The 21,360-nt window shown below is 43.8% G+C and overlaps 1 protein-coding gene and 1 pseudogene across 1 annotated transcript in view; both read left to right on the forward strand.

Annotated features, from left to right (window-relative positions):
* Window positions 1-358: 358 nt before the first annotated feature.
* Window positions 359-21,360, forward strand: part of FGF2 (fibroblast growth factor 2) — a 54,221-nt gene continuing 33,219 nt past the window's right edge. Inside the window, 1 exon segment of the mRNA XM_036852554.1 lies at window positions 359-589. Within this exon segment, the coding sequence (XP_036708449.1) occupies window positions 412-589 (178 nt within the window). The 5' untranslated portion in view covers window positions 359-411.
* On the forward strand, window positions 13,416-13,923 carry LOC118895459 (annotated as a pseudogene).

The raw sequence follows: 21,360 nt of genomic DNA on the forward strand, positions 1-21,360 counted from the left end.
GCCTGCGGGGTTGGTGGGCGTTCGCGGGTGGAGACGTAGAAGATGTGACGCCGCGGCCCGGCTGCTGCCAGACCAGCGGACGCTGTGCCCGCGGTTGCAAAAGGAACCCTGGCGCTGCAGCTTCGGGAGGCGGCCCTCCCGAGAGCCGCGGCCGCGGAGACACCCAGCCCTCACCCCCAGCTCCCGGGCCGCTCGGCTCCCCGCGCTCTAGGGCCGGCGGAGAGGGAAGCGGCGAACAGCTTGAGGCTGGGGGCCCGCGGGCGCGGCCGCGTGCCGCGGGGAGGGAGTCTGGGGGGCCGGGGCCGGGGCCGTGGCCGCGCCCCGGAGCGCGTCCGAGGCCGGGGCCGGGGCGCGGCGACTCCCCGCGCGGCTCCAGGGGCTCGGGGACCCCGGCAGGGCGCTGGCGGGGCCATGGCAGCCGGGAGCATCACCACGCTGCCCGCCCTGCCGGAGGACGGCGGCAGCGGCGCCTTCCCGCCCGGCCACTTCAAGGACCCCAAGCGGCTGTACTGCAAAAACGGGGGCTTCTTCCTGCGCATCCACCCCGACGGCCGAGTGGATGGGGTCCGCGAGAAGAGCGACCCTCACAGTGAGTGCTGGCGGGCTCTTCCTCCCCCGCGCCGTCTCCATCCCCTGCCGTTCTCCCCTCCGCCCCTGCCTTCCAGCCTCCGCGCTCCTTCCTTCTCTTCACTCTGACCCCAGTGGGGCTTGTGGTCTCTCCCCGCGCGGCCCTCGGCGGTTTCGGGTTCACCACTCGACCCCTCCTGCCCCGAGCTGCGGTGGCGGGTAGACGCTCGCCCAGGCTTTGGAGTGTGCCGGTTTCCACTGGTAAACCAGTCCCCTGGGCCCGGAGCTGCAGGGCGCCCGGGCCTTGCCGGCGACTCTCTGGGCGCAGACAACCTGTCGCGTCGGGGATGCCCGGCGGCCGAGTAGAGGTGGGTGGCTCACGGAGGTGCCGCCGGCGCCCCCAGCCTGAAGTTCCGACCCCTTGTCTGTGGGATGCGCGCAGTCCCCGGGACAAAGCCAGGAGGGACCGCAGCCGAATTAAACGTTCCTTACTGGAAAGATACCTTTCGAGAGCCGTGCCCTTAAATTCCAGTTCGGCAGGATCCAAGGCAGTTGGCACACTGCTCTCACCCATCCATTTCTACTTTTTTCCCCGAATTTCGGAAAACTGACAGAGCAGAAAGTATGGACTGTATTAATAAAGTGCGATAGACCTTTGTTACAGTAGTGAAAAGAACTGCAAAAACTTTAATCTTCCACTTGCAGTTATTAGCTATGGGACCTTGAGCGACCCTTATCCCTTGAGCCCGTTTCCTCATCCCGAAAGTGGGGATAATCAACCTTGCATCAGGCTTGAGGATCAAATGAGGATTTATATAAAGTGCACAGAGGACTCAGTTGACTAGTATGCAGTTTTGTTTTCTGTGAAAAATAATAATAATAATAATAAAATCTATCTGTGCTTATAGAAAGAAGATTGGCCTAAGTCATTAGTTCTCAAACTTTAGGGGTGCATTAGAATCACCTGGAAGCTTTGTTATAACACATGGCTGAACCATCTCCCACAGTTTCAGATTGCTTAGGTCTGATTGCTTAGTGGGGCCTCATTTGCATTTCTAACAAGTTCCCAGGTGATGCTGACCAGGGCACACTTTGAGAACCCACTGGTCTAGAGAAAAGATGGAGAAAAAGGTGTAAAATGGGCTGATAAAAATACTGATGAATTAGAAGTGAGAGAAAGAGATCAGATATATTTTAACTGTCATCCTGTTAAGTGTAGGTAAAACATCTCTTTTGAAAGCTGTTTGTTCTGCCATTCCTTCCTTTATGGGTTTCAGGTGGAAAACCTGATCCTTCTTTTGCCTGAGAAAAGACCCGCAGGAGTCTGTCTTTTCCTTATGATGCTAATGGTGTGTCCTTCACTTTGGAATGCGGGAGTAGGAAGAGGAGAGAGCTCTGCAGCCAAGCCTGCATTGACACATTCGGGAATGGGAAATGTGCTTTCATAAGACTTGAGTCTTTATTGGTTCCAAAATAGCAACAAGCAAAAGATGCAGGTCTGTAATTGTTTTCAGGCCTGCCATAATTAAAAACTTTTCTCACGTACTATCCAGTGAATCTGAAAAGATGCCTGTAGTCCAATCTATCGGTAGCGCTCTTTCTCTATTTTGGTAACTTAAATGGATTTCACAAAATTAGCTTTGTGTTTGGAGTTCGTTCTGCAGTTGTCTGCCAGGCTAGCCCAGCTGGTTAGGGCAAGGTGCACATATGTCCCAATTAGTTTTGCTCTTTTCTAGTAGCACAAAAAGGAGCATGTTCTTTGACTAGAAGACAGAAGAACTCTCCCCTAGATTGGGTTCATATTGAGGCTTCCCCTAGTGCTCTCTTTTTTTTTTTTCCAGACATTTTATTAGTTACAGTTTTTTTCTTTGACACTCGATACCCTATTTCCTTTAGAGCAAAACTGTATAGGGGCTAGCGAGCGAGGGTAATTCTGAATTGCATACCACATTACCACCCTTGTAAAAACAGCTGTTAACTTTTTATTCCCAATTCTGGGCTGGGCTGTCATTTTTGTAATCTGATTTTAACTCAGTGGTACTCAAATAGGATTGATACTGCCTGCCCCCTTCCACCTCCAGGTAACATCTAGCAATGCCTGGAGACATTTTTGGTGGTCACGCCTGGAAGGGTGCTATTGGCATTTAGTAAGTAGAGGCCAGGGATGAGGCTACAGTGCACAGGATACCGCCCTAATCCCTCAGCAAAAAGTGTTCTGACCCTAAATGTTAAAAGTGCTAAGGTTGAGAAACCCTACCAACTTGATAACTAGCTAAAGACAAGCTGTTTAAAAGTGAAGAGTGGAATATTCATCCAGATCTGTGGAGAGCACTGATTTTTTAAAATCCCCTTGTACCAGGTGATAGCCTGACAAGAATATAAACCTAAAAATGATACATTTAGGCCACTTTTGTATAGCCCAACCTGGACGTAAGTTTAAGTACAGTGTTTTTTCCTGGCATGTCGAAGGCATACTGATAGTTGACCAAGCCAGGAGGAGACTGATGGGAAATATATAAGAAGAAAAATGACATAACAATATCCTCTGAATTACATCCCCTCCATTCCCCTCAACTAGCAAAACTGATCAGGAAACATGGAGAAATCAGTTAACGGTTGCTACAACTTCCCTCCGAATTAAGGCCCAGATATCTAGACCTATTTGAAACGTTGGAAGACCCAAGGCCCCATTCCTCAAACTGCTTTGCCCAATGGACCCTAAAATCTGTCATTGGAGATTTATTCCTTTGGCGTTAACACTTTTTTTCCGGACGTTTCTAAAATGCAAATACAGTCTGCTCCCCGTACCCGAGGGTTCCCCATCTGCGGAGATGAGGGTCAGCAGTGCTACGCCACGTTCCTCGAGGGACTTGAGGCTCCACGGTTGTTGGTACCTGCGTGGGGTCCTGGAACCGGCCCCCCACGGATACCGAGGGAGGAGGGTCCCTCTGGAAGGAAGAGTTCAGCAGCGTTCGGATTTTACCGTTTAGCGTGGATTAAATTGCACGTGCAGTTTCTTCCCCAAAACCTGACCAGGAGATCTGGAGCTGGCGGAGCTGGGGGGCGGGGAGCTGTGAAGGCTGTGGCATGAATGTGGGGCGCTGCTTAGGGGCGGGGGCCGTAGCTCAGGTTCTGGAGAGGACACGGGGCGCGGGGCGACGGCGGCAGAAAGGAAGGGATCAGACGCCTGGACGCCCGTGTTTCCAGCTTCTCAGTGTTGCTGAAGATCACCTGTGCTTCTCACCTGGGTTCTCTCTTGAATTGCTTTCACAAGTTGCCTTTGAAAAGGCAACTTTCCTGCACTTTTCTTATAATCCTGGAATAACCTGTGTTTGACACGAGAGTCTTGCTAAAAAGCAAGAGAAAAACAAAGGCGGAGCCTGTGCTTCCCCCCGCGTGCGCGCCGCACCCCCACCACCTTCCCTTCGGCGTCCTGGATGTTTTCACAGGCCCCTTCCAAATGCCCATGGGAATGGGTAACGTTAAGTGTACGCTCTAAAGTAGTGAACCACGTGAAAACATTCAGAAGAGAACATTTTATCCCAAGCAGCACGTACAACATGTGGTGGAGTATAGTAAGGGCAAAGTATGCTGCTTGTGTGCATTTTAGCATCAAATTTATTCCAGATGCTCTTATTTTGGAAAAAATGAAGGTAGTTAGAAGCGCTGGATCAACCCTTGGGCCTCTCCTAGGAGGGCTTCTCCCGGGAGGTGACTGCCTGCTTGCCCCACTTCTCGGCTTCCAGGCTCCGGAGGACACTGAGCCTTGGAGAGACTGAGGGACCCGTCCACCCCATGTGGAGCAGGGATGGGATTCCAGTCTGTGTGACTCCCGTGCCCTGTGCCATGGCACATATGCCATGCAACCCCTCATCGTTAAAAACATGAACTTGCGAAATTCAAAGGGAGGCTTCAGACCTTTTATTTCACAGATGTTTAAGATATTCTGGGGTGGGAAGAGTTTTTTGTTGTTGTTGTTTTTGTTTGTTTTTTAAAGGAAGTTTGTATAGTGTAGTAGTGATCTGGCTAGATTCTGTGAGTGGATTATTCTCTGTTCATGATTTACGCACTTTGAGAAAATGCTGGCATCTTAAGGTAGGAACCATGACTTCTCCATATAAATAAACATCATAAAAGGTTTGTACCTTTCACTCTGGGAATTCTCACTAAATGTCAGCTGCTGATGAGAACATTCTGTGTGGACCATCCCGTGGAATAACTCCTCCTGGACCACATGCTGTATAAAGCACGGTCGAGGTTTATAGTTCTCTTGGTGCAGTTAACACATACGTTTAGACATTTGGTCAGTCTTTTAATGAGGATGATTATATGTAACAAAATTATATTTGGAAAATATTTTGGAACCTTAAAAGCTGGCTATTAGCATTTTTAAGGGTAATCTATAAAAAGATGAATCACTTCTCAGGATAATTAGTTGAAAGCTCTCATTATGAATCCTGTTTTCTTTAAAAAGCACCTAAGATTTTTACCATGTACTGTGTGATACAAAATTCCTCAGGTGTGCTGTGCATTGTTTGTTCATTCTTTCTTTTGTGGCCAATACCCTAGAATGCTGTACGCTCTTCTACTTCATCTCCTTTTCTCTTTTTAACTCTGGATTCTGCACCTGGTATTCTACTTAAATCATTCTGGGCCCCAGCAGTCTTCCAGTTCAATCACATGGACTTAGCCAATTTGTCACCCTACTTCTGACACTAGACACCATTGTCTGCCTCTGTCTTCCCGAGAATTCCTTGGCTTCTGTTACACCACATCAACCTGGTTTCCTCTCACCCATCCGACTGTCTTTTCCTCTGGTTTCTCCTTCTTTCGGTCTTTTGCTGTAATATTCCCCAAGGCTCTGTTTTGGCGCTCTACCCGTCTTTCTGTGTACTCATGGTCCTTCAGCAGATCAATTATAGTCTTTGTCTCTGATTTCCCATCTCTGTGTTAGTACCGTGTTTCTCACTGCCCGACGGACAGATGCACTGCCACAGCCTCAACTCAACCCACGTAAAACAGACCATCACACCGTTTTCTCCAACTACCACCCTTCCTACCGAACTTGTTTGTAGTGAAATTATCCTTCTCGTCTCCAAAGCTAGACGCCTTGGAGTCTTCCCTACCTCAGTGACTTTTCTTTGCCTTGTCTCCGTTCCCCTGTCCTTTATTTACCTACAACCATCGTCTCCCCGACTTTCCCTCTCAAATATGACCCACCTGCTCAGTCTTGTTTCCCGCTCTGCCATCCACACCCCCCCCACCAGCGCTGCCAGTGCCCTGTGCTTTCACTGTAGTCTCTCACCCGACAGACCCATCACTATTACAGTGATGGGCTTTTCCACTTGTGATCCTTGTTTTTGGAAACTCCTTCTTTTTCTTATCAATCCTTCTCTCACACCCTCCTCCCACTCCCACCTTTCTCTGGGAAGATCTTTTATGAGTCAGCTCAGTGGTCTTCTCCTTTGTGAAACTTTCCCCTGCCTTCGCAGGGAGAATTAATTGTTTCCGTCTCTGCATTTCCCGTAGTACTTGGTACGTATTCTCCTGCGGACTTCATGACTTTTGTTGTAGTTGTGGATGTGTTTGTCTGCTGCACTGGGACTGAGCTCTGTCCTCTCTGTGGAGAGTGTGTGTTAAGTTCAACACGTACCCAGCAGATGAGCCACGTCTTCTCACTTCCTTTCTGATCGTCTTCTCACATCCTTCTTCTTCGCTTAGCCTTTAACTGGCCGTTAATCCTCTCACCTTACCCCAGTCCTAGGCGTGCGTCAGGCCCCATTTCTTTCCTACCGCCCTGTACCTGTCTTTCCTCTCCTGCATGCTGTCTAAAAATTCTCTCTAATAACTTGATATGTTTTAACTTCACGTCCCTCAATTTTACTGGAAATTTCTAGTCGGCAAGGATTTTTAAAAATTCAAATGACATTACCTAGCAGTCCTTTACTCTTTTCTACTCTGAGGTCTGAGACTGCATTTACTCACCCCAGGATCCCCTTGACTCCACTGCTCAGTGAATGACCAGGCTGAGGCCCACTGAAGAAGTTCAATCTGTATTGTTGAGTGAGCTAGAACTTTAAATAAATAAGCATACACACTTCAGCACGAGGCGCGTAAAACGGATAAATTGAATGTAGCATCACTCTAGTTCCTTCTGCAGTGACACCTTTCACATTATTCGGAGGAAGCAATAAAGGTAAAACACAATCATTTGTTAGGATTCATTTTTATTGTGGAAGATTTTCTTTTCAGCTATTGAATAACATAACATTTCTAGCCAATTCCAGAACTAGTTATAACCCGCTAATTAAAAAAATACAGATCTGAGAATTCATACTTGAATCACATACTTTAATCCTTAAATCTCTCTCTCTCAAGTCTAAAACCTGTGAATCATTTTATAAAGTAGGATTAAGAACTGTCTGGTACCATTGTTAGTATCTGCTTTGGCTGTGAGGAAATGACACAAATAGTTTCATCCTAATCTTCATTCAGATTTATGAGCCAGTATTCATCACAACAATCATAAAACTCTTAAAAGGATAGAAACTGTGTGACAAAGTGAGTCATAGTCTTTGTGATGTGATGTCTGCAAGGGTGGGTGGGAGAGATTGCTGAATGACCAGTCTCATTCTACTGCTTTCTGAGCTGAATCATTTTATAAAGAGAAAACAATTCATAGGTTTACAGCTGGTCATAACATAAATAGGAAATGGAAGAGTAACAGAGTCAAATAATACCTCCTTTTAAAAAATTACTTTTTGAAATATAACACTTGATGAACAGTGTTTGTTTTGAATTAGAAATGAAATTATTTACTGCCTAATAACATATATATTTTAATTTAACACCTGCTATATGTCTTCTTTATATATTTTCATTTTTTCTATTAATTATGTTTCTTTTCCCATCTTTTTATTTTTTTAAAATTTTTGTATTCTCTCATGTCATTTGACCTTTCCCTTCTTAGCTATTTCTACCTTTGGCTTATTTGACAAGTGTGTGTGTGTGTTTATGTAGGGGCAGGTGTCATTATTCACTGGTTGGATGACTACTTGAATTGGATGGGGACTCGAGAAGAAGGTCCTTTCATCTTGGAAATTCTGATTCTGGGATGGTATAATCTTGGATTTTGCATGGTTGGTCCTCTTTTGTTACTTTTTATCTTACTAGAATCAGAAATTTGGAGAGCCTCTCTCTGAGTCAAATTTAATCTTTAAATGTAAGATTGATTAATCTTATCTCCTTATCTTCTTTGAGGCAAAGCATTTGTCAAAACAATTATGTGAAAAGAGAAATATTCTATTTTGAGTGTGTTTCTTAGTTTTAGAAGTTCTTCTTACATACTTATATTTATACATTACTCTAAATGCAACAGTTTAGTAATGGGAATGTAGTGCAAGTAAAATTGGGAAGCCAATCTTGCTGACTGGTTTAGTAGAGCACAGTAGTATATGAAGAAGGCATACACAACAAGTGTTAGATTAAAAAATAATGAATTACAGCAACACCTTCAGCTGTGACCAGGTGGGGAAAGTGAGACACAGACTGTTCTGGAGGGAGGGTATTAAAGCATGAGGGGTTGATGGGGTCTGTCCAGCCTTAGCCAGACACCTAGGGAGATTACCATAATGACTAGGGAAAGTCCCTGTACCTTCATAGAGGAAGGACCAGTTGTTTGACCTTCACCTCTGTATTCCTTGGACCTTATTATTTACTGAGTGTTTTTTCAATGAATGAATGAAATTCTTGAGAACATGCTCTATGTCAGCTTTATGAACAATATGTTTAATCTTATTACAATCTTCTGAAACAAGTATTTTCATTTTACAGATAAGGGTAGGGTTTTTGCTGTTGGCTTTTCAAAACATGATCTCTTTGTTTGTGACAAGAAGTAATTAATTGTGCCTTCCATACTTCTTAGTGTTTAGAATACAGTTCATGGCCAGAATTCCAGATGGATGGTGTAGCAGAAATTTGAACAGAATTAGTGATTTAAAAAAATTATTTAAACTCTTCCCAGAGCCTTTACCCTGTCTAGCGAAGTTAGCCTCTGTCATCTTTTCTCCCACCCCTTGCTTTATTGCATTCTTTTTTGTTTAGAAAGTATTTCTGTCATGATTTATTATGAAACAGCTCTTTAATATTTAGGGGTTGTTTTCCGAAGCACTCAAAGATTTTGAAATGGCATATTTAATTTAAAAAGTAAAATAGAAAGAGTAGGACGTAATTAAGGATAAATACTGTATAAGAATGGAATGAACCTCAAAGATGGGGTCTGGAAGATTAAGATGCAGAATAAGCTAAAGCATGCAGAAAATGCAAAGAGAATAACTAAAAGGATGTTTAAAAGTTACAGTTAGGCCCTTTCAAGGAAATTCAAGATAGGCTCACTCTTTAAGGACATGTGGTGTAAGATTAAAAAAGCAACCAAAAGAAAAAATGCAGATGTACTTGGACCTATTTTATTTTAATCTTCTTCACCAAGTGAGATTTTCAGTCAACCAATAATTGTTTGGATGTCTAGTGTGTGGGGAAATAAAGACCAAGATAAGACAAAAAGATACAAAGAAAGTGCTTAGCCAGACACATCTAGAAATGTGTCTAAAATGAAAAATGAAGCTCCTCTTTCCTTGGAATCACTTGCCTCCCTTTTTTGACTCCCCTGTATTTTAAAATATAAAATATATTTTAAAAAATTTCTTGCCAACCACGCCCAGCTCTTGGAGTAAATTTCTACTCTTCATTTTCCTCAATCCTCACATCCCTTTCTCAGGCCCTGTGCATTTCGGTTCTGCAGTGTCTTTAACACTCACGCTGGCCTCTGCATTGTTGCCACAGCTGCTCTAGTTCTGTCCCTGACTGTTGCCAATGGCTTCTAGCCTGTCCCATCTGTGTAAGTTTGCTAGGGCTGCCATAACAAAATACCGTGGACTGAGGGGCTCAAACAACAGAAATTAATTTTCCCGTAGTTCTGAAGCCTAGAAGTCCGAGATTAAAGTGTCTGCAGGTTTGGTCTTTTTGAGACTTCTTCTTGGCTCACAGACAGCTGCCTTCTTGCTGCCCTTTCACGTGGTCATCTCTCTTTGCACACATACAAACCTCCTTTTCTTGGTTCACATTTGGTTAGGGCCCACCCTAATGGGCTCATTTTAATTTAATCACCTCTTCAGAGGCCTTATCTCCAAATAGTCATTTTCTGAGGTACTGGGGCCTAGGGCTTCAACATATGAGTTTGGGGCAGTGGGGGGTGGGAGATAATTCAGCCCATAACACATCTAATCAACTGGATATTGTTCTTTGGCAGAGTAATCTTTCCAGAGAGCAGCTCCAATCTTGTTATTCCTCTCCTCAGAAAAACATGGACTCGAAACAGTCCAGTCCCCTGGTACACACATTGCTTACAGATGTGGGCACTGTTAAAAGTCTATGAGAATGATAGAGAATAGGAAAGTTACCAGCAGATGAGTGGTTGTCTTATATATCAAAAAGTGGGATAAAGCTATTTTCCGGAAACTCTATATAGGTAGTAAGCTTGAGGTAGTTCCTTGAAAAAAAAAATTCCAAGAGGCTTGAGAATACTGAGAAAAGAAAATAACACAGAAAGTAGTAAATAGGGTAAAATATAATGGGAGAGTAGTAACATACATAGGCTTGATATGTTCATTTCAGTGGAATATCAGACCAAACTTCTCATAATAACCTTCTACAAAAGAAATACATGTTCTTTGGGAGAGAGTCTAGAGTTTTTCATGTTTGGGTTTCTAAGGCCCGGTTAAGGACTGTATCACTTTTAATGAGCTGGAAGTATGCTCTCCCTCTGAAAGGTAAAAAATTAGAGATAAATTGGTGATATGAATTTATTATCATAATCTAAAAGTATTCTTAATAGACAGCTGACTCTGTTTTCTAATTACCACCCAAAAGTGAAGCTTTAGATTCTTATTCTAATTCAAGGTTATAATTTTTGCTGGACCTTCCACCCAACTTTTAACGGCAGTGTAGCTCACATCCCCATACAGCAGGAGAATTCATTTAGTGATTTACACGTATGTTTTGCAGCTCAACTAATTTTTCTTGGAAGGCATTGCAGGAAGTTACATTACTCAAAAAGTAGATAGTCTTTGAGTGTTTTAATGAGATTAGGGGGAAAAAAAACCGGTTGGGATATCTATTTGGTTATACCTATGTTGAATATTTTCCAGACTTAAATTATTTTTGGCCGTGCTTAATGATGTAGGACTGTGGAGCCTTTGTGTTGTAGAATTCTGGAGACTCTTGGCCTTGCCCGTGGTATCACCTCCAGAGGTGATTGGGTGTTCCTTGTAGGCACCTCTGATTTTCTAGAAGGAGCCTGATGCTCACCATGGCTGACGGTTAAAGCACATGGTTCTTTACAATTCAGCCCAGAGAGCAGCACTTTTTTAAGGTCCTGCTGTGGGAAATAATATTTATGGAGGCCTGACTCAAGGATCTATAGTACATCTTTCCTCCGGGTTGTGGATTTTAACATGGGTGGTCCATGGACAAGCTTCAGGTTTCCATAATCTCCTGAAAATAGATGCAACATATTATGTCAGGGTGTTGTTTCTGAGGAGAAGATACATAGCATTTTATCAGGTTCTCAAAAAGTTGTCCATGGTCCAAAATATGTTAAGGATACTACCACTAATAACTAAGGTATATCTTCTAATTAACCTGACCGTCAGCGAGAGAACCAATTTGAATGTGTTGGTGTGAGACTGTAGTTTATGGTAAACAATTTTCAAGAGTCACATCTCTCTGAGACTGGTGTCTGTGTTAATTCTAAGAAATATGTAAAGCTGCTGTTTATCTCATTACATAGTGTCCCCTCTGAGGACTCCTGAGAGAAATTTCTCTGTGGTAACCATGTCAGGACTAGTTATGCTTCTCCTTAGTGGCCAGTTTGTTCTAACCTTATGGACTCTGGGAAACTTGTTATGGCTACTGGCTTCTAGAAAGCCGAATATGTGGTGTGCTTCTAGCAAGTATAGTAATCTCAGTCCTGGCTTCACCAATTTTTAACTTATTTTCTATTTGCCTTATTTAAAAGCCATTTTTAAAGTTTTTGTTTGTTTGGTTTTGGTCTTGGTATATTGTCAATATCTTTGTAACTCATCTTAAATATTAAGTTGTACCTCAATAAAAATAATATACTTTTTGATTTGCCATTTTAACCACAGAATTTCTACTATATTGTCATATATAGCATTGGGTGCTGGGGATTTAAAGTCAGATAATGTAGGCACCTACCACCTGAAACTAACACAATATTTTAAGTCAATTAAAATTGAATTAAAAATATTTTAATTCAATTAAAAAAATGTAGGCCTCTGCCCCTTAAGGTGTATATTGTCTGGTAGGACAAGAAAGAGATGTAAGTCAGTAAGGACACTGAAATGTTACGGCTGCTTTGCTTGTGTTGTGTCCTGGGGGAAGAGTGAGGTCATATTAAGGAGGACGGTGATTCTACAGGGAAGTCAGAAAAGGCTTCAAACAGGAGGGACTGCTGGCCTGGGTGTTGGGAGGCAGCTAGATGTTTGCCCGGCAGCTGACTCTGTTATCTAATTGCCACCAAAAAGTGATGCTTTAGGTCCTTATTCTAGACAGAGTTAACAGTTTTTGCTAGACCCTCTATACCACTTTTAACAGCAGGATGGCTAACATTCCCATACAGCAGCAGAATTCATTTGGTTATTTATATATGTTTTGCAACTCAACTAATTTTTCTTGGAAGGCACATAAGGGCATGAAGGCCAAGGAAGCAACTCCAGGTTTGGTATGCTTTGGGAACTGCAAACATTTTGGCATGACTAGAGTGTAGGGTTATAGTAAGCGGTAAGGCCAGTCACGTAGGAAGGGCCCGGATTCTTTTTTTTTTCTTTTTTAAATTGAAGTATAGTTGAGTTACAAAGTTGTGTTAGCTTCTGGTGTACAGCAAATGATTCAGTTGTACATACACATATAGCTATTTCTTTTTGGATTCTTTTCCCATATAGGTTATTACAAAACATTGGGTATCATTCCCTGTGCTGTGTATCCTTGCTGTTTATCCACTCTCTACATAAGAGTTTGCATCTGCTAGTCCCAGACTCTCAGTCCAACCTCCCCTCGCTCCGCCTCCCCCTTGACAACCACAAGTCTGATCTTTATGTCTGTGAGTCTGTTTCTGTTTCATAGATAAGTTCATTTGTGTCATATTTTAGATTCCACATATGAATGATATCATATGGTATTTGTCTTTCTGACTTTGCTTAGTATGATGATCTCTGGGTCCATTCATGCAGCTGCAAATGGCATTATTTCATTTTTTTATGGCTGAGTAGTATTCCATTTTATGTGTATACCACATCTTCTTTATCCATTCATCTGTTGATGGACATTTAGGTTGTTTCCATGTCTTGGCTATTGTAAATAGTGCTGCTATGAACACAGGGGTGCATGTATCTTTTCGAATTATAGTTTTGTCCTGATATATGGAAGGGCCTGGATTGTGATGGGCTCTGTAAGCCATGCTAACAATTTGGTCTTTATCCTCAAGGCAGTGGGGAGTCAGTGAAAGAGTTTAATCATAAGAATAAGAATATCAGATTTGGGCTTTTGTAAAATCACTCAGGCAGGTGTGTGGGATGGATCGAAGGGTATAAGGCTGGGAGTAGGGAGGAGAGTTAGGAAATTTATTGTGGTAGTCCAATTGAGAAATGTAGATCTCTTACACCATTGCCTGGCACATCATAAGTGAGGTACATGCATTAGAATAGAAGGGTCTCCATTTTGTTGAGAGAAAAAAGGAAATTATTGGACTTCTGTCCAGGCCAGAACCCAAGATGGCTGTGCTCTTGTTGAGACATATTGGCCGTCATTGCCTCTGTGCCCACCTTGGTCCTCAGCTCTGTATCAGAAATGCTGTTCCTTTGGAAACCACAGCCAAAGAAGAGATGGAGAGGTTCTGGAATAACAACAGTGGTTCAGAGCACCCTTTGTCTCCCCGTATCGCTATCTGTAGCTGGTCTCTTCCCATGGTGATGTCCATTTGCCACCATGGCACTGGTATTGCCTTGAGTGCAGGGGTTTCTCTTTTTGCTTGTCGGCCCTTTTGATCCCTGGGAGCTTTGAGTCTCATTTGGAACTTGTGAAGTCCCTGTGTTTGGGGCCAGCACTGATCCACACAGCCAAATTTGCACTCATCTTCCTTCTCATGTGTCACACCTGGAATGAGGTCCGACTCCTGATGTGGGATCAAGAAAGGGCCTGACAGTTCCCCAGCTATACCAGCCTGGAGTGCTTGTCTGGGTTCTTGCTGTGTTGTCCTCTGTAGGGCTGGCAGCCCTGTGAAGAGCCCGAGTTCCCAGCAGCATCTTCCTGCAGATTATTACATTGACCTGTCTTCCTGCTTGTCACTCGTATCTTCCGCCAGGCCAAAGTTCTCCTGATTTGTTTAGACCCTTTTGTGCTTGCAGATCCCCTTGGAGCTCAGCAGTAGAGGACCTTGTAGAACCATAGTAGTGGAAAAGGGTCCAGTTTTCCCCTTATTTATTTCTAAAGGTGGAATGACTGCAATAACTCCCTTTTCCTGACTGTAGCTTGCAGCCTACTCTGAGCCTGGGAGCGCTCAGTCTTTCTTCACATTAGGCCTTGCTTTGTGCTGAGGGTCAGCTTTTGGCTCCTTCTTCCTGAGACAGTGGAAACAATGCTAGCTCTGTGGCCTCTGCCATGGGGACTGAGAGTGGGGCTTTGGGTCCCACTGCCTGTGGGTTGCTGGCTTAAAGGACAATTCTGTTCATTGGTCAGAGCCCAGGGTCTTTAGCACCAACACAGTGTGACTGAAAGAAGAGAGGGGTGGTGGAGGGGAATTAGCCTGTCCCGGCTAGAGGCAGATAAAGAGAGTGAGTTGGCTCTTGGAGCAGGTGCTTTGGGGAGAAGATATATAGCTTTTGATGCAAGAGGAAGATCCAGAAAATTATCAGTGAACCTATTAATGGTTATTTCTTTTTCTTGCATTTACAGAAAAACCAAGCCTCTTATTGTCATGTTTTCTAAACCAAATTCATGTGACAGCTTCTTCTGAAACTGAATTAAAAAGATCATTTTGTCTTTGGAAACAAAAAGGAAATTATTGGAATAACACACAAAAATTACCCCATTTATAAAAATGCACACACACAAAAGAACTATATACTTATGGAGTAAATAGGTAGGCTAAGAGCTGAAAGGATGTATATCAAACTGCTAACTCGTGCTTATAACTTTGGAGAGGGGGCTAGGATTGAGAGAGAAGAAATGAAGGGGAATCTTTACTTCTTTATCTATGTATTTGGAAAATTTTAACAATTACATATCCACATATTATTTATATAAAGACTTCTGCGAAGGATGAATGGGAGTGAGGGAGCGGAGACAGATGGTGGATACTATTCTCTGGGGTGTGTGAATATGAAGGGACAGAGAGAGATGAGATGGTAACCAAGAGGTTTCTGTCTTGGGAGGGTGGAGCTATGGGTGGGGTCTTTGGCCATCGGTCACACAGATGTACGCAGCACCCTAGTTGACTGATTGTTGGTGAGCAGTGCCCAGGCCTACGCCTGCCCGCTAGAAGGAACCCACTTCGCACTCCTTCATCCATTCTTTGGCTTATTTCCTCTTAAGCCCCACTCAGATGCACGGCCTTGGTCGTTATCAGTAAAACTGCTTTACATTGCTTTGGGAAATGGTGCTTAATTAGTACTAATTATTTCTAATTCACTGTACATTCTAAGTCAAAGCATACCAAAAATCTAAATCTAAACGTATTCTGCACAATATAGTTTACTTTTTTAAGGTGCATCATAACCGTGTTCTTTGGGAAAGTCCTATACTGGTGCAACAGTGGGCTGGAAGAGACATGAAGGGACTGGATCAGATCACAGAGGGATGGAGTAAGTTTAATGGAAGCAAGGAGACTCTGGGAAGGGAGGAGACCAGCGCGGGTGCAGCTTGGACTGACCCTGTGGGCGAGGTTTGACGTCCGAGCAGCAGTGCTCACGGAAGGTCAGCCTGACTTTGGAGTCTCATCACGGAGGCTAGCCCTGCTGCTGAGGATGCTGCCTTGGGCAACAGCTAAACAGCTGCTCATCCCCTGACGACCTAGCAATTCAACTTGTAGGAGGACTGAGTCAGTCAGGGTTCTCCAGAGAAACAGAACCACTAGGAGATACAGATGAGACAGAGAGAGTAGGAGAGGGAGGGGGGAGGGGGAAGGAGGGATTTATTTTAAGAAATTGATGCATGTGATTATGGAAGCTGGAAACCTGTTAGGCTGGAGACGCAGAGGAGAGCCAGTGTTGTGGTTCAAGTTCAGAAGGCCGTCTGCTGGCAGAATTCCTTCTTGCTCAGGGAAGGTCAGTCTTTTGTTCTACTAGGCCTTCAGGTGATTGGATGAGGCCACCCACATTATGGGGGACAGTCCACTTTATTCAAAGTCCACCACTTCAAATATAAACCTCATCCAAAAACACCCCTCACAGAAGCATCCAGAATAATGTTTGACCAAATATCTGCACACCATGGCCCAGCCAAGTTGACACATGACATTAACCATCGCAGGGCCCTTGTTGGCATAAATCCTAGACTGGCCTAAGTGTTCAACCCTGGCTTGGATAGGACCCCCTTATTCACAGCGATATCCCGAGGACGTGGGGCGGAGGGTTCCTGAGAGAGGCATGAGGCTGGCCTCCTATTCATGCTGAGATCATTTTGCTTTGGTCCCCACTGAGACCCCAAGGAGGCTCCACCTTCCATGACTGGTACTTGCCAGGGAACATGGAGGCTAGCTTCTTTCTCCTTCCCCTCCTCTCCCTCCTCTCCCTCCTCTCCTCCCTTTTCCTCCTCTAAATTGAGATATAATTGACATACAGCATTGTACTAGTTTTAGTTATACAACATAATAATTTGATATATGTATATATTATAAACTGATCACCACAGTAAGTTTAGTTAACATCTATCACCTCACATAGATACAGATTTTTTTTTTCTTATGATGAGAACTTTTAAGATCTACCCTTCTAGCAACTTTTAATGATACAGCACAGTATTGTTAACTATGGTCACCGTGCTATACATTACATCCCCAGGACTTAATTATCTTATAATTTGAAGTTTGTGCATTTAGACCTCCTTTACCCATTTTGTCCACCTTCCCAGCCCCCTGCCTCGGCAGTTGATTAATCAATCTGTTCTCTGTATCTAAGAGTTTTTTTTTAAGATTCCACATATAAATGGTATCATACAGCATACATCTTTGTCTGACTTATTTCACTTAGCATAATGCCCTTAAGATCCATCCATGTTGTCACAAATGGCAGGATTTCCTTCTTTTTTATGGCTGAATAATATTCGTGTGTGTGTGTGTGTATTTCACGTTTTCTTTATCCATTCATCCATCAATGATGGACACAAGTGGTTTCCATGTCTTGGCTATTGTAAACAATGCTGCAGTGAACATGGGTGCAGATTTTCTTTTTGAGTTAGTGATTTTGTTTTCTTTGTATAAATACCCACAAGTGGAATTGTTGGATCATATGGTAGTTTAATTTTCTGAGGAACCTCTGTACTGTTTTTCATTAGCTTTTGTCTTCTGGTTCTCTTTTCCTTCCCCCAACATATGTGAGTTAGTTTTGCTTCCTTAGGATTTCTGAAAACAAGAATAATGATCCTATTCCAGAAGAAAGGATATTATTAAAATCAACAAACAAAAAAGGATTCCCAGCAAGATCAGAGTAATACTTACACGTGGAGATGTTTGAGGCTGTCGCCTGTGGTCACAGGTAGCATTACTGCTGTCCCTGGTCCCTGTCAGCTGCCATCTGCCCCAAAGGCTCCCCTGCTCGTCCCTCATCACAGAAGTGAACTGGGCCTCAGATGCCTGTTTCTGAGGACCAGACAGCAGAGGGCAGTTGAGGCTGCAGTCTGATTGGGTAGAAGAGGTGTTCGTTTTTTTTTTAAGTCATATTCTAGTCTGTGATTGGAAACGTCTGTTGCTTCTGTCTTACATCATCCTCAAACCAGCATTGATTAGAAGCAGGGGTGTCAGCATAACTAGAGGCACTTCTGTTGTCAGTTGTCTGAGCCTCATGAGAGGTCCAAGATGACATAGAAGTAAGGGAAGGGGGAGATCAGATGTCTTTCTACTTCTCAGACTACATCACTGGCACTACTGGGAGAGAGCAGGGGATGTGAGGGACTTTGATGAGGTGCTGGGCCAAGAGCAGGGGAGTTTTTCCACGTACTGCCGTCTCCCTTACCTGCACCCTGGACTGTTGGGTCTCCTTGACTGGGCCTCTTTGTTTATTTATGTCCTCAGGGGCAAGGTCCCTCCCCACTGTGAAGCTGAAAGGCCATGCCAGACAACACCACCAGATACACAGAGATTTCAGCGTGCCGATTTTGTAGCAAAATGGCACAAAATGACAAACCCTCTTTGGTGGCTTAGTAGCTGTTTAAAAAAAAAAAAAAGAGAAAGAAAAGACAAATGTGTTCCACTAAATGATGAGCTTAGCTTGGCCAGCGCAGTGTGAGTGAATATGTTTTAGGTATGGAAACATTGAGGGACCTTAGGTCTGCGATCTTCAGTTTTTCTTTGAAGCAGGAGGCAGTGTTATCTCCAGGAGGGAGGTGTGGCTGTGGGCTGGGCCTGTCGAGCCAGCTCTAAGTCTTACTGCTGGGCTGCCGTAGGGAATGGGAGAGGACGGAGACCGGGATGTGCCCGCGGTCGCTCGCTGATGGCTCCCTTGAGGCTGGAGACCCACATTCATAATAACACCAGTCTGGCTGGTTGTGTCACTTCTGGGGACGTTTCCTCTGTGTAGGTTCAACAGCGCAAGTGCAGGAGTGGAGAAGCCAGATGGTATATTGATCCAAAACTTGGAGCTCAGCTTGCAGAAGTGCGAGAAAGAAAAAGCAGGAGAACTGAATTATGCCCCGCAGAGTTCAGAGTGATAAGGAGGGAAGCCCAAGAGGCTACGGACGGGTAGATAACTGAACCAGACTCCACCATTTAAGTCAAAGCGACTGAAGAACCAGCCGAAGGAAATGAGGTTATCCCATGTCAGAGTTTGAGATGAAGCCGCTCTCGAATGATGGCGTGGCCATGAGAGTGGTGAATGCAGGTTGCTAGACTCGATAAGCCAAGGATCTCGGAGGCTCGATTGTTGGTGGGTCTTCTGCATGAACAGTGCCATCCCTCTAGATGATGGCAAGGGATGCGGGGTGCCTAATTCCAAGGTCTTCAGTGAGTGACAGTGACAGTCAGTGGGTAGCACTGACAAGGAGGAAGAGAGGGTATGGACCTTGAAGGATGAAAGACTTTAGTATGGTGGTGGGAAATTTATATTGTAGATGCCGTTGCAGGAAGCCAGAAAACAGCTGCATATGCTAAGAGGGAAGAGGCCTGATTCCAGTGGAAAATGGCTGTTTGGAAGAATTGGCTGGACCCCAGTGTGTTAAGCTCCCAGTGGTGTTGCAATGGCCCGTGATGACCAGCAGCCCTTAGGATTTGCGTGTTGCAAGGGAGAGAGGTCTGGGTGGGGTAAGGAAAACATCTTTTGGTCAAAGCGACTGTTTCCTATTTTTAAAAACATCGGTGTTGGGACAGGTGATCTGCAAAGCACCTTCCTGGTTTAAAAGTTCTTTCCATGAATCTGAAAAAATGCAAATCAGGAGTTTGATCCCTTGTATTGTCCAGCTGGGAGAATATGTCTAGATTCTGAATAATCTTTTCTTCATGTGAAAATCACCGTTCCCATAGAGATAGAAAGTAGAATACTTTAGAAATTCTTGCGGGGTGGGGGAAGATAATTACAGTAAAAGGTATGAGTTGAACAAAGTGAGCTATATTTTGTGTCTGGTCTTGGAACAGTTTACTTGGGAGGGCGACTCCCTTCCATGCCTGAGATAAGAGGTTTCAATTCAGAGCATCTCAAGAAGAATCACTTTCTGTGCCTAAAGCCTTTCCTATTCCTCTAAAAATAATGTTGAGATAATGGTGGATGCCTTTATAGATGTCTGATTTTTTTTTTCTCTTCTTAGTAACCGCATATATCTTTTGGAGGAAGCAGAAAGGATAAATTAAATCAGGGAAGCAGACAGGGCAAGGGAGGTAGAAAGTGAAGAGGGAAAGGAAGAAAGAGAAGAAAAACAAACACACACCCAGGAATATGCAAGAGAAGATTTAGGCTGAAACAGACTTTCATATTCAAAACTCCTGAGTAATTAGTTGTGTGGGCTCTTGGCATTCTCTTCAGAGAGGTATTCCAGCTCTGGGAAGGAGAAAGGAGCAAAAGAAAACCAAATGATGACTTTCCATGGCACAGAGAAAGGAAATACATTCAATAATTATGATTTTAGGCTCCTTTTTTGGGATCGAAGTGTGAGTACTAGACCCAGATGCTATTTGCTTTGCTATTTGTTTACTTTTGTGACTTTTTTTTTTAACTTTATAAACTATAGCAATGAACTCTTTGTCTTTTTATTATGAGGAATAAGAAGACATAGTATAAGAAGATTTTCTTTGGGGAGAAAAATTCCCTTACTTCTTGGTATTTTTCTCCATTCGCCGGTTTTCCCCCTACCCTCTCCATCATCACACAACTCATTGCTTGGAACAGGGCACAATTTCAGCGTTATTTCAACCAGCTATTCCTTGAAGAATGGCAGATGAGAAAACAATAGAGTGACATGCTTCTCAGGGCAGTTTGGCTCTGCAGCCAGCAGAGAGAGGAGGGTTAGGACCGCTGACTTTTGACCCTGGGTCCTTAGGTGATCTTGGGCAAAGCAATCCACCAACCTGAGACTCTACTTCCTTATCTTGAACTGAAAAGTCTGCACTTAGATGATTTCCAAGGGCCAAGCGCTAAGGATTTTTGACTCAAATTCTGCTGGAGGGTTTTGACAGTCAGTTTTGGTGAAGGGCTGATAATATCATCAGAAATAGGCATGGCCAAAGGAAAAGAGTGTGAGCCCAGAAAAGAGGGCACTTCGTGTCAGGCGTGCCCCTGGAGATGGCCAGTGATGATCTTAAAGCAAAAGACGCATGGGGTCACCCAGTGACTGTACACGTGGCTGTAGGGGACACCTGCTGTTATCAGAGTTAAGTGCAGAGGGAGAACGACAACAGGAGCTGGCTTTCTAAATAGGGGCTAGATTTGATTCACTCCCTAACTAGACTGTGTTGAACAGCTATTCTTGAAATTAGAGAAAAATGCAAAACTGTAATCAAGTCGTTGTTCTTTCTGCCCTGGTCCAACCCCCGGCCCCCTCTCCCCTTTATTTTCACTCCTCTGTTAAGGTCATTCTTGTCTTTCACATTTGTGCAGGCAACAGGTAGACCTGGGTTTAGGTCTCAGCTGTGCCTTTCTAGTTGTGTGATCTTGGGTGAAGTTTCTTCATTTCTTTAAATACCAGTTTCCTCATCTGCCAAGCAGGGATGCTAGCTAATAATAGCTACCGTGTTAATAATGTTGTATTAATATGTCAGATAGTAAGCCCTTAATGAGTGTTAGCTGTGACTGCTGTTTACTGTTCCTAAAGTTCCCTTTTATAGACTTATATCTCGTCTGCCCTCCTGTGTTTGAGATATCTATTGCTGTGTAACAAACATCTCAAAATTTAATGGCCTAAAATTACCATTTTATTATTTCTCATGATTCTGTGTATTGACTGTAGTTCAGCTGGATGGTTCTTCTGCTAGCATAGTTTGAGATTTCTCATGCAGCTGCAGTCAAATGGTGGCTGGAA

This window comes from Balaenoptera musculus, chromosome 5 (genome assembly GCF_009873245.2).
Source record: "Balaenoptera musculus isolate JJ_BM4_2016_0621 chromosome 5, mBalMus1.pri.v3, whole genome shotgun sequence".
NCBI lineage: Eukaryota > Metazoa > Chordata > Mammalia > Artiodactyla > Balaenopteridae > Balaenoptera > Balaenoptera musculus.